General features: G+C 37.6%; 1 protein-coding gene across 8 annotated transcripts in view; it reads left to right on the top strand.

Annotated features, from left to right (window-relative positions):
* The window catches only part of PREX2 (phosphatidylinositol-3,4,5-trisphosphate dependent Rac exchange factor 2), a 257393-nt gene that overhangs the window by 71177 nt on the left and 172204 nt on the right, over positions 1-14012 (top strand). For all 8 annotated transcript variants that reach the window (XM_067553641.1, XM_067553642.1, XM_067553643.1 and 5 more), the window contains 2 exons: positions 2821-2924; positions 10446-10595. In XM_067553641.1, coding sequence (XP_067409742.1) covers positions 2821-2924; positions 10446-10595 — 254 coding nt within the window. The remainder of the gene's footprint in view (positions 1-2820; positions 2925-10445; positions 10596-14012) is intronic.

The raw sequence follows: 14012 nt of genomic DNA, 5'->3' as shown, positions 1-14012 counted from the left end.
GACTGCCAAAAGTTTTGCAGGAGAACATTCTCATTATGAACAACATTTTAAAAGTAGTGTTAAGATATCATTTATTTTAGTATTTCTGCAAATAAAATGTGCATCTTTTTTGATATCACTGAATGTCAACTGCTTGCCTTCCTTAAGTTTTGGGGAGGTTGGCTGTACTTGCTTTTCTTTCTCTGAATGAGCATTTGCTCATATTTGCAGCTCTTCTCCAGATAACTAGTCAGAATATGGTTTTGCTGCTTTCTCTCTCTTTTACCCATTTCTACTTTGTCCAGTTCAGTGCTGAGTAGCCTTCAAAAGGTGCAGCAGAAAAGATGTACTGCAGTGAACAATTAGTTTTGTATGTTGTTTTGAGTTTTCAGACTTACATTTCAGCAACTGGAATCAGAAACTGAATAGATTATTTACAATACGAAGACATATATATTTTGATTTTCAGTCCAAACATAGTTCAGGCTAAAAATGTTTATATTGCCACCTTCCAATAAAAATTTTAGCATTTTTATATAGTATATAAAATACCTTTAAAAAAAAGAATCCCTATTATCAATGGTCTTTAAAAAAGAGTGAAGCAAAATAGAAAGGAAGCTTATGGGTTTTGAGAGCAGAACTCTGATGAGAAAAACAGGAAATCTGGATAAAGGAAAGGGATTGTTAATAAGATGAAGGTTTATAAATGAATGTAGAAATAGAAATTAGATTCACAAACTTATAAATATTCTGTTACACTACTACAACTACTACTGATAATAATTTCCAGCTCTTATCTATAGATCTCAAAGAACTTTACAAAGGAGGTCAGTATGATTGCCCCTATTTTACAGTTGGGTAAACTGAGGCACAAAGCAGAGAAGTGACTTGCCCAATGTCATCCCAGGCCAGTGGCAGAGCCAGGAATAGAACCAACATCTCCTGAATCCCAGTGCAGTGCTATAGACACTAGGCAACACTTCCTTTCCTGTAGTCACTTATGTGATCAGATACAGTGAGAACAAATTAAATCCTAATCAATGTGATATGATGCTTGAGATTTTAGTCTCACAGAAGTCAGGGGATTCATAATTAAAGTTCCTTTAAGAACTTTTGCTCAGCCCCATAAGTGTTTTTATTGTCTGTTGTGTGAGAGTGAATGGCTAAGATGAGTTATTGTTGGAGGAAAGGGCTGAGCAGTGCTCACCCTGGATAAAATTTTGAAATTCTATGTAGAATGTGTAAGCATTTAGCTTATGATTGATTGTTAAGTCTAAAGGTTCTTTCTTCTTCTTTTCCCCCCTGTATTTCCTTTCCCACCTCCAAAGATAGGTGTCTGTTTAGTATGTTTGTGACTGTAGTCAATATATATATTTCATCACTATGACTCTGATTCTGGAAAGCATCTTGTTCAGGACAATGCTTGAGCACATGCTTACAATTAAATACGTTCTTCACTCTCATTGAAGTCAATGGAACTTAAGTCTGTGCTTAATGTTAAACATGTACTTAAGTGCTTCTCTGAATGGGGGGTCTAACATTGCTAAATCAAATATCACCTACATTTAAATTAAAGAATGAAGAGTGAAATCCTGGCCCCATTAAAGTTAATGCTGTTTTTTATTTGCTATAATTTGTATAAAAACAATAGGTGTAGCTACTGGAACTCATAGATCATACTGCCTCGTCTTTGCTGTGTTCCCATACTTTTTGTATTTGTCACACTCTCTTTTAATGTGAAGCAAGAAAAAGTTGCACAGTCGACAAAGCTGTTTTATGTTTGATAAAAAATTTAGTAACTAAACTGTTGTTTGGATAAGGATTATTCAGTAAGCATATGGGACAGAAAACTGTCCTGCATGCATATTGAATTGTTCAAGTTAATGCAAGTGGATATATTTGGAGTATCATACCTCAATAGATGCTTAAGATGTTAAAGAAAATAACTTACTGTGCATATTCAGTGCATGGTTATCACAGTCATAAACTATGCTGTGCTTGAAGTCATTTGCTTTTGAAATAAAATGGAACATATTCTTCATCCAGAGCTCCCTCCATGGCATGCTGGAAGTTTAGAAAATAAATTGGTCTGGGAGATATGTGAGAGACAAGAGCCTCAGAACTTTTCCTAACAGTTCCAAAACACTTCTTGTTCTGATTACTCGATAATTGATGCATGAATGTTTATCAAACACATTGTTTATAATGTGGCAATACAAACATTTTTAACCTGAACTATGTTTTGACTGAAAATCAAAATAAATATGTCTTCTTACTGTAAATAATCTATTCAGTTTCTGACTCCAGTTACTGAAATGTAAGTCTGAAAACTCAAAACAACATACAAAACTAATTGTTCACTACAGTACATCTTTTCTGCTGCACCTTTTGAAGACTACTCTGCACAGAACTGGATAAATTAGAAATGGGTAAAGGAGAGAGAATGATTCCCTCTCGATTTAATGTATGAGAGACTTCAGCCCAAAAGATCAGTTAATATACAAATAGAAGTGACTGATAAAAGAGGTTTAGAATGGAAGTGCAGTATGTGTGGGGGGGTCATCCCAACTGATTTTTCTCCACTTTCCCCACTGTACTGTTGCTATATTATCTATATTATGAGTTAACTATAATTTTATAATATCTCTATACGAGATGTAAGTTCTTTGTGACAGGGACCGTCTTTTATTCTGATTTCTATAGCACCAGTACAATTGGACCCTGATGCATATAGCAGCCATTGGATGCTACTAAAATACATACAAATAATAGTACTAATGATACAGAAACAATGTATAGTATGTTGTTTAGACAATGTTCTTTTGCTTTTTTTCTTACAAGACGATTGAAGAATAGCAGAGCCTCTATTGATGGCCATCGGTATCTTTTTCGAGGCAGAATAAACACAGAGGTAATGGAAGTAGAGAATGTAGATGATGGCACAGGTGAGTACATTTGCAGTGATCAGTTATAACATAAAGACCCCGGTCTTTCAAGGTGTTGAGCATCTCCTGTGAAGTGTTAAGCAACCTTAACTGCCATTGATTCCTGAGGGAGTGGAGAGTATTCAGCCTTTGCAGTATCAGATTTAAAGGAAATAATAAAGATCTCGCTTTATATGGGGCAGATAGTCCCACTAACAATGTGCTCTGTGACACATCATTTATTTCAAACATTATTAGTGGGGCAGTTGGTGTTCTAGCCGATCAATTACAGCTGACTGATTTACACTGGTGGCAGATGGTCATGATGAAATGCTAAAGTGATGTTTATTGCCTTGACTGAAATGGTGCATTATATTTTACTTTATAATATCCAGCATACTTATATGGGATATTCCTATTAGTATAATGTGTTTGTAAAAACAATTTTGAAAGTTGCCTTTTTTAGAACATTATCTTATTTGCTTTTATACGCAATAATGACAACACCGTAAGTTAAAAAAGAGAAAAAGGGGAAAAAAAAAGACATTTTATTCTTCTACAATTTTAATGAAGCGAGCTGGTCAGAATTTTCTTGGCTTTTGTTCATTCACATTCACACTCACTCAGTTAGGGATTTTGGGGGTTTTTTGCTTGTTTTGTTTTATGAAAAACTCTAAAATGTATGTGGGAAATTTAAAACAAAAGGAATTTTGATGTGGACATGGAGAAAATGAAAGATATAAACTGTAGTTTAGTTAAATGCAGAGACCACAACTTTATTTTAAACTGTTACCCCAGTTGGGTAACCTCTCCAAATTAGCCAGCAGGTTGTTCCAGTTCAGATCTTCAGTGGTACCAATGGCTTGTGTGTTATGAATCTGAAAGTGGATGTGAAGGCCATGGCTTCTTTATGACCTCAGGCCTGCCAGAGTCCTGACCCTCCCCCCCAATGCCATAGGTAGAAAAGATAAGATGAGGGGAGTTACACAGCATGAAACATACCCCTTCACCATGCAATACTGTGCTCAGGATCAATGCTCAAGGTGCCCATTGAGTTAAAGGGACCTCAAATCAGACTGTTTTAACCCATCAACTGCACTGGAACCTGCCTCATTCTTTGTTCCAGGATGATCTCACCTGGCACCAAGCGCCCAGGTGGACTATAAACCTAAGGGTGAGTGTGAAGGCCCTGCTCCTTCTACACCCTTAGGCCTGTCAAGGGACTCAAACTGGAAGGCAGAGTGTCAGCCCACTCCTCTCCTCTATGCCAGAGGTAGGAGAGATAAAATGATGAGAGCCACAAGTTGCACGAGCTATAGAAACATAGCTCCTTCCCAGGCACTGCTGTACCTAGGCTTATGCACTGATGACAGTAATCTTTATCAAACACTTTCTAGCCCACCAACCACACTGGAACCTACTAAAGTTGCAACAATTGTAATTTAAAGCCCCAAAACCAGACCTCCAGAATGTTGGATGGAGGTGAAAACCCATATGGTAGTTTGGGGCCCCAAATGGCTACTTGGGAGCAAACAGCAGCAACCTCCCTCCCACTTCAGCTCCTTTAGGTAGGAACCAATCACCTGGCTCTATTATCACTCCCATTGCCCAACAGCAGCAGCAATGGGTGGGACAGGCCCTGGTGCCCGGATGCAACATGTAATACCCTCCCCACATTCTGCAGCACAAAGAAGGGTGAGGCAGTGCCGAATTTACACCTCACGTGTCCCGAGGCACTGCATCTTCAGCGTCCCTCCCTGCCTACAACTGATCTTCATGTTTTCTATGGGGGGAGAGGGGCTGGGATGACCGGCTTGGCCAGTTCCAGGTGGGGAGAATATGCTCACCCCTGGGCTCGGGGCTTTTGGCCTGGCTGGGGGGGCGGGTTATCAGGGGGAAGAGAGGTGCAGGACAGTGGGGTCCTAGGAGAGAGGAGGAAGGGCAGGGGATGGGGCCAGAGTTCTGGCATTCATGCAGGGCCCCCAAATTGTCCGGGGCCTCTGGGCAGAGGTCCCATTGGCCCATGTGATAATCCACCACCGTTTAGGTGCTCCTAGAATGCCAGCGCCCCTAGGCACATGCCTACTGTGCATAACTGGAAATCTGGTCCTCTAGAGAAGGGAAAGAAGCAGCCCCTTCTAGTAGGAAGGCCTACTAGTGAGAGGGGGAGAAGGAAAGAGAGGGAGCTCATGGATAGAGTTGGTTCAGAATTATCTAACTAAATGATTTTTTCATTGGAAAATGTTGATTTGTCTAAATTGAAACTGTTCATGAAAAAGTGTCAGTTTGGACAAATCTCCCTATTCAAAAAGATTTTGGGAAAAAGAAGTTTTTAAATGATTGCAATCTCCTGTTTCAACATTTTCTCAATGAAAGGTTTCAATTTCTGATTTGAAGTGGCTTTTCCTTTAGAAATTTTAGCTAATTTAAATTTAAAAAGTTAAGATGGTATAAAATATATAAAACATAATATTTATAAAAATATAAAATATATAAAAGGTAAAAAATTAAACATTTCAAACTTATAAAAACATTTTGACCCAATTCATTTTTTTTCTGGATCATAAATTTGCACAAAATTTTGATATTTTGAATTTTTCTCCCATTTGGGGATGGGAAACATTTTAAAATCTCAAAAAGTCTTGTGGGCCAGGAAAGCCATTACTTGCCCAGCTCTGCTTGCAGAGACCTGCCCTAGCTGCTCCTAGTTAAGATCTCATTCTCCCCAGAGTGTCTCCAGTGCTCCCTGCTCCATCAGAGTTGAACCCCAGCTAGCCAGGTGAGCAAATACCTAAATTTACTGCAAAACATAATTGCCATTTTCTGACCAGCTGTACTAAATACAGAATTTAACTTAGGAGTTGATTATCTTTAGGAAACCTATGGGGGTTGGTGGTGGAGGGGATGATGACCCTCCTGAGGGGGTGGAAGAAGCAGTGGGAAAATCAGGTAGATGAAAGAGTGAGTGAGTTGGTAGTTGGTTGTTTTTCATGTTTTCCAAGATTGCAGGATGATATAGAATCTTCATAGCGAGTCAGAAGGCAAATTGTCATTCCTGCTTCCCTCTCTAATTATAGTTCCTTTTCTCTTCTCTTCATCGCCAAGCTGTTTGAGCAGGCTTTCTAGTCCCAGTGCTCCTCCATTTTCTTTTCCAGTCTGGCTTCCACCATTTTTATGCCACTGAATCTTTCCTCACAGAAGCTGCGAATGATCTCTTCTTCACAAAGTCTAAGGGTGATATCTCCTTACCCATTATCCTTGATACTTCTGTAGTCTTTGGCCTGATGACCCCAACTTCTTCTTGAGACCCCTTCATCCCTCTGTTTTTGTGTCTCGTCTTTTTTTGGCTATCCTCCGACCTAGATGACCACTCTTTCAATGTGGTATTTAGTGAATCCTCTTATTCCTCCTCCTTCTCTCTTCCGGAATTATTGATTCTCCTCCCATCAATCTGTACAGCATGCTAAAATACTCTTCCTTTTCTGCCGCTTTTGCCATGTCACCCATCCTTATATTGCTCACTGATTCTCTCTATGATGTTAAAATGCTTCAACTTCATTTTCAGATTCCTGTACAGTAGTGCCCCTGCCAGCATTTTTTTTCTACATACAACCCTCCCTACAACCTGTGCTGGGCTATCTCTTCTTACCTTGCTGCTCCTTTTGTCTCTCTCTCCCACTCACATCATCATGCCCTTTTTCACGCTGCTCCCATGTCTGGACTGATCTCCCTTTCCGTGTGTCCAGTGGGTGCATTCAAATGCCTCCTTTATAACCACCTTCATTCACTATGCTTTCTACAGCTGACCTCTAACCTAATTCTATCTGCTTCTTTTCTTTTGCCCTATCTTAGTCCTAAATGTAATGATTTATTCTTTCACGCTTCATTCACATTTGTTTTGCATATTCTTATTTGGAATTATATTGTTTTCTTCCCCTTATTATCTGTTGCCATCATTTTGTCCAGTGTTTAAGTTTAATTTATATTGCAAGCTATTTGAGGCATGGCTCTTGTCTTTTCATTTCTGTAAAACTTCATGCAAACGTACTGCTCTTTTTATAAATATTAAATAATAACAATAAAGACTAAAGGAGGCTAAGTGGTGTTTCTGATGGACAATTTTTTGGTGTACAAGTCTTTAATGAACAACCATTTTTCCTTAATATCATGGGGTTAGATTCTCAGCTGGTGTAAACTGATATACCTTTATTGACACCACTATAATACTAAAGGGTTCTGAGTTACTGAGAGAGAGTGTTATCGAGAGAGTCATTAAGGGGGTATGTTGATTGACAGACATAGCAAATTGGTGTTATTTCCTTCATTGTTGGTTAGCAGAAACAAAGGATTGGGAAAAGAGGGGTTAATGTGTATGATATATTATAAAGCAAATGATGTCCCCGAGGAAATGAATGCGTTTTCTATAAGCTATTTTTCTTTGATGAAGCCAGGCTTTGGCTGTGTATTACAATTTGTGGAAGCTTTTCATTTTCACTTTTCCATTTTCATTGGAGCATCAGGAGGTATAGTGTTGTTTTTCTGATTGTACTGATTAGAACAGAAAAGACATTATTCATCACGGTAATGTTTGTATTGTCTTTCTTTTTATTCAGTTATATAAATGCTATACAGAAAAATATATTTATAATTACATACAAAATAAACTACATTAAAAGAACATTTATTTAGGTTGTAAAGTCAAGCACTGAAAAGTTAGGAAATGCCAGATTTACCATTGCTGTGCAATCTTAATTCTCTCCCCTTGTGCATCTATTCTGTGCACTGAATGAAACTGGAAAAAGCAGTATGATCATGTAACTAAAAGCTCTATCATAATTCATGTGCTCAAAGAGGATGAATAAACGTTGCCTGGGCAGCTCTATATCTCTGTATCTGTCATTTACTAGCTTTTGTGTGCTTTTTGATAATTTTGCAACCTACATATCTTTATTTAAAATATTTTTTACAGAATTTCCTAGCTTTTTTTGAAAAAGGGGAAAAACAAGTACTATTACATGCCACTGCAACAAGTCCCCTGTTGTTCATAATCAACAGGGTTTGAACCCCAGAATTTTAGCACTGCAACATAGTCTACAAGTACCACTTGAGCTGCAGGGGTAATAGCATTAGCAGGCTGTTATCCCAATGGAGGGGATGGGCTGCTGGTGCCATGTGCTGAGTCCAGGGGCTGATCAGAGGAAGCCTGTTTCAGTCAGGCTCTCTTTTTTCCCTGTCCTGTCTGGAAAATGGGGGAGTTCACACCTCAAGTGGTCCCCAGAGAGGGATAGATGGGCCCCTGCAACCATGTGTTGATTCTGTAGGTGGCTGGGGTAGAGGCTTGGCCTGGTTTTCCTACCTTGCCTCCCATGCTACATCTGCTGTAGCAGCTCTCACCCCTTCTTGGTGCAGTGTGTGCTGATGCTTTAGCAACAACATGGCCCCAGCCTTAGAATGTTCATATTGAGTTATTACTTTGATATGCTGCCAAACTTTTCCCGAGGCATACGAGGACAGAATAACACTAAAGGAAAATGGTGTTTTCCAAGAGTTTGTAACTCAGCAAAATTTGAAGGGAAATACATGGGACAATGAAAGTGAACTTCTTGGATCCCAGAATTTTCCACACACCAAATTTCAAAGACAATGGAGATGTCAGAGCTCTTCAGAAAAAGGTTTCAGCAATCTTCTGTAATAGAAATTTTAGACAACATAAATATAGGAGGTGCTGCCCGTTCCCCCTGTAATAACAATACATAAGATATGGAAGGATTATCTTGTGGTTATGGAACTGGTCTGGTACTCGGAAGATCTGGGTTCTATTTCAAGCTCTGTAATAGACTTCTTGTGTGACCTTGGGCCAGTCACTTAGGCCCAGATCCTCAAAGGTATTTAGCCTTCTAAATTCCACTGAAATCAGTGCAAGTTATGTATGTAAATATCTTTAAGGATCTGGGCCTTAATCTTTAACTGCTTCAGTTCACTATGTTTTAAAGTGGAGAGGATAGTATTTCCCTTCTTAACATAGGTGGTGTGAGGATAAATATATCAATGTTTGTTAGGTGTTCAGATACTACGGTAATAAGTGCCATAGAAAAACTTGAAAATAGTATAATAAATATAATGTGACAGAAATAAATTACCTAAATTTTTCCCTCACTCACACACTTACACTCTCTTTTATACACCTTTGAGCACCAGAATGAGTCTTCAACTGCATATTCAGACATCAGTTTCCTGATTCTCTGAACAATAAATTCTGGCAGTTACTGACGTTTCCTAGCCTGTGTATACAATACATCTTATTAAAATGAAAAGTTATTGAAAATTGTTGAAAGGATACCAGCATGCTTGCTGAGATTTTTTTTTTGTTGAGATTTATGATAAATAAATCTCAGCAAGCATTTCAGCAAAGGTTTCAGTTTTGGAAAATCCCATCTCATTATACAAAACTGGGCTGAATTATGAAAAAGGATTTGCAAAATATAAGCTCTGAAATGATTAGGGTGGTTTCTGGCTGGCCTTTGGATTTTCCTGCCTCTTAATGAAAGCTAGTGTTGAGAGACTACTGACCTTAGATATTCTTTTTTATTGCAAGTGTTAGTTAATTCAAGTTTTAATTTATATTTTTCATAAAATTATTTTTGTTGTCACTTGGTTTTCCAAATATTACTGCCCAAAGAAAAGGCAATAATCCTACTGAAGTATTTTCATTGTAGACCAGGCCACTAGAGTCAGTGTGAAAGCTTGCTTGTTTAGCAGATTTCCAGGTAAGATTCATAAAGTGCTAACATCAAAATTTTAAAGATATGTAACTAAAAAGGAAATAAGATTAATGAATAATAAAATAGATAAAGTTTGTTCATAAGTTAGAATTTGATAAAGTGAATAGATTTGAAAATTCAAGATATTTGAAAATAAAAAACAGTTATTACATACTATACTGTATGTGCTAATTATAATGCTGACATTTTTGTATTTGGAAGAATGGATTATAGGTAAGCAAATCTGGTTTGGAAACTAAAGGTTTTATTCTTTTGTTCATTTCTATTTGTACTAAGGTTAACCAATAATTCTTATGATATTTACTTCTTTATTCAGCTAAAGGCGAGTTAGGATAACTCCTTGTTAGCTGTCTAATCAAAAACAAAGGACTGCTTTGGAACGGAGACTTGAACTACCTTATCTGAACTTAGTTCTCTTGGTCACCCCAGGCCAAGGCACACTGATAGTGTAGTGTGGGAAAGCTATGGTTATATGGAGAAATTCAGGCTCCAAGGCTGTCAATTGAGCACTATTCAAAAACACTAAATTCACTGAAAGCTTCTTTGGCAGGGAATACAGTATATATTGAGATACAATATAGTTTACAATCTGTCTGGATTTCGATTGTGCAAGGTAGAGATACAATACTGTAAATTCCTCGTTCTTCTGTTCGTTATAGGAAGAGCTGAGGAGTTATGATGGGGAGTCTAGTAAAAAGCAGTCTTACTTTAATTCATTTCATGCTACTCTGAGAGATTTCTCTTCATTTCCTATTTCCAGCTGATTATCATAGCAGTGGCCACATTGTTGTTAATGGCTGGAAGATCCACAACACAGCAAAGAACAAGTGGTTTGTATGCATGGCAAAAACTCCTGAAGAGAAGCAAGAATGGCTGGAAGCTATTCTAAAAGAGAGAGAGAGAAGAAAGGGTAGGTGAATAAACTTTACATTGCAATTCATTTCTGGCAGACCATGTTACATTTGTATTTTCATGAAAAATACAGCCAAGTGGCATGCTCCATATAGGGCAGACTCATGGTGTTGGGTCAAATTGTCAGTGAAGCTTTGGTGTAATAACCAAATAAACCAAATTTCAACCAGGAAGGACATCTTTGCTGAATATGACTCAAGCCACATGCACTGGTAACTCATGCTATTATGGGAATCTGACAGCTGCCATAGTCTGAAGTTTGACAGTCCCTGGGGTAGATCTTCGGCCGGCGCACATTGTGGCCATTGAGGCCAAAAGACCTATGACAATTTACACCAGCTGAGGATCTGTTCTATAATGTCTGCTGATGTATCCGTATCTACTGGTGCCATCCTGGGATGAGCTACCCATGCTTTGAAATTATCCAGCTGGCTGTATTGGGTGTTCATGTAGATGAGCTACCATCCAGGTAATGCAAATGAAAACTAGATCCTACCCCTAAATGCCAGTAGGTTTGAGCTAGCCTCACTTAGTGGCCCGCCATTGTCACTGGGAAGGCAGTGTAATTTGATACATCAGTTCCTCAAGATCTTTTGAATTTGCAACACGGACTACCTTCTGAAGCATAAAATCAGGAAATGTATCTCCCCCCCAAGTTATGCCAGAAATACAAGTATGAAGTATGACACCACCCCTCACCGATACCCCACCCCAACCGGAGGAAAGTGAAAATGCACCCCTTGTGCAAAATCATCCCTAAAAAGCTAAATGTGGGTGGAAGAACCTTAGACAAAATGTAAACCTGATCTCAAAAGTGGCCATAAATAATTCCAGGTACTCAAGGTGAACACAGTACAGGGTAAGAAACTGAACCAATGAGAGACAACAGAGCTGGGTTATTGTTGTTATTGGGGTACTAGGCTAGGGCTCAAGAGATTTGGTTTCGTTTTGTGTCTCTGCTACAGATTTTCTGTGTGACTTTGAGCAAGATGCTTAGTCGCTCTGTTTCTCAGTTCCCTGTATGTAAACTGGCAATAATAATACGTCCTTTCTCCCATCCTTTGTCTGTCTTTTCTATTTGAGTTATAAGATCTTCAGGGCAGGAATTGTCTCTTACTATATGTTTATACAGCACCAAGCGTCCCAATGTTGGTTGGAGAATCTGGACACTATTATAATCAAATGGAGCAATGATAATAAATAATGGTGAAAAGGCTGAACAGATACTCTAAATCTCTAAGGACTCAACATTTGAAAGGGATGAGGAGATGAAGAGAGAACTGGGGCAGCAGTCATATTGGGTCCTAGTACAGAATCTTACAAAGTGTTCCTTAAATGCTCATCTTCTGACAACTCATAAACTTGTTCTATCTCCTCCCACCCAGACAATTTCCAAAACATCTGTATAAACACCTCTCTTAGGAGACAGGATGCATCAACTTAATTACAAGCAGAATGTCAGTTGAGTCATGAACCAAACAATCATCTTTATAGAATTCAAATACTCTAAAAGTAACTGTAAACAATTTCCCATTCACCATGAATAAAAAGAAGCTTTAATTCTATGTTTACTTACTGAGACATGAAGCCAAATTCTTCTGTTTTATGTGTGCGCAATTCAAATGATGTCCATAGACTTGCACGCACATAACTGAGAACAGAGTTTGGTCCACTTTCTAAAAATCAAAAAAGGAAGACACAATTCATTTAATTAGGCACATAATAGCTATAGTTTGAAAAATTGTAGGATATTGTAGGATATTTTACATATTCCCTCTAGCAACTGTAGGCTATAAACATTATGGGCAGTAGCTAAACTTTTTCAAGGTCTTTTATTTTGCTGTTAAGCATCTTGTTATGATTCTAAATCCAATAATGAAAGAGATCTGGTTGCTTTCTTTCCTTCACAAGTTGTGCTTTTTAACGGCTATAACTCCAATCTATCAGTGTGGACTAACAGAACGATTTAGAATAAGGCCTGCTTTTTACATGCCTTACTTGGGCAAAGCTCTGATTGACTTCCTTAGAAGTTTTGCCCAGATAAGGAGGTCATAAGCAGATGCTTTCCTTTGTGGAAGGAGCTAACTGACACAAAACCAGGAAATCCAACATGAAATTGGCCAGTGGAAAAACTCTTATAGTACAGGTAATGATTGTAGGGAAAAGATTTGTACCAACTAGGAGAGAAAAAGAAACTCTCTGAATATAGAGAATGTTGATCTTGTAGGGTGTAGGTCCCTTTGAACTCTTCATCTAAACAAAAAGGACACCTTTTTCTTGCTATGGCAATCTTTCCTGAATAACTAAGCTGAAATGCTAAATCAAAACCAGCTACATGAAAGATATTGAGAGAAATTCAACCTAAGTTGGTTCCTGAAATAAAGATAAATGCTACTGAACAAAATGGAAACGAATGGTGCAACTGAAGTGTTGAGTTTATTGTAGCTATTAATCCTTGATATATGGACTGGTATCATTTAATATAACTGTATGTTTATGGTGCAATGGGCACTTAAACTGTGTCAGGAAATTTTATATAAAAATGATTTAAATAGCGTTTGTTGGCTGTTATGCAATCACATGGGGAACACTGTAAGATATATTTAAATAGTTTTTATTAACTTAATAAGCGCATATGCTCAAACAAGATTTACGATGTTGTGCATTTATTCCCTTATCAATAAAATGAAGACAACTGATGCGAGCATAATGTATCAGTATGCCATTTGACCTATAATATTTATTGTAGGAGCAGTATACTGGTTAAGTTTTTCTCTAGGAGTGAGCGTACTTGTATTGATTAATTCATTTGTCTGGCTTATCAATACCAGGTGAATATTTAGTGAGAAAAATTTCTGTATCTGTGTTAAATGCTATATTTTATCAGCTTTTTTTCCCCAACTAATGCCACTGTTATCTTTGTTTTGCTTATATTTGCAGAATTAAACAAATTAAATAACCTATTATTCATACAGAAGATTTCCAGTTATAGTTATAAAATGAATAAAATCTAAAAAAACTCAGATAAATTGAGAATATGTTTCTGTAAAATAGATACCAAAAATTCCACAATGTACAATTTTTGCAGAGTTCAGAACCATTTATAGAGAAAGTAAATTAGCTGTGGAGATTTCTAATGCTTTCTCGTGGCACCGGTCTTCATGAGTGTTCAATACATCATACAGTTCAAGGAAAAATATGTTTTGAATAACAAAAAGGCTATCTTTTACTCAAAAGAAGTAATAATGGGCACAAAATAAAACCACAAAAAATGAGGAAAAAATTAGCAAACTGAAAAGCATGTACATTTTTTGGGGGAAAAACTAAGACTTCTGACGTAAATAAAAATTCAAACACTAATTTCCCTTTGTAGAATAGAGTGAGCTAAATTTGCCTTTCTACAGTAAAGGATATG

This window comes from Emydura macquarii, unplaced genomic scaffold (assembly GCF_026122565.2).
Source record: "Emydura macquarii macquarii isolate MOO-44397 ecotype Brisbane River unplaced genomic scaffold, CSIRO-AGI_Emac_v2 contig_1477, whole genome shotgun sequence".
Taxonomy (NCBI): domain Eukaryota; kingdom Metazoa; phylum Chordata; order Testudines; family Chelidae; genus Emydura; species Emydura macquarii.
The sequence above is the reverse complement of the archived record's forward strand: the minus strand, read 5'-3'. Positions and strand labels throughout refer to the sequence as shown.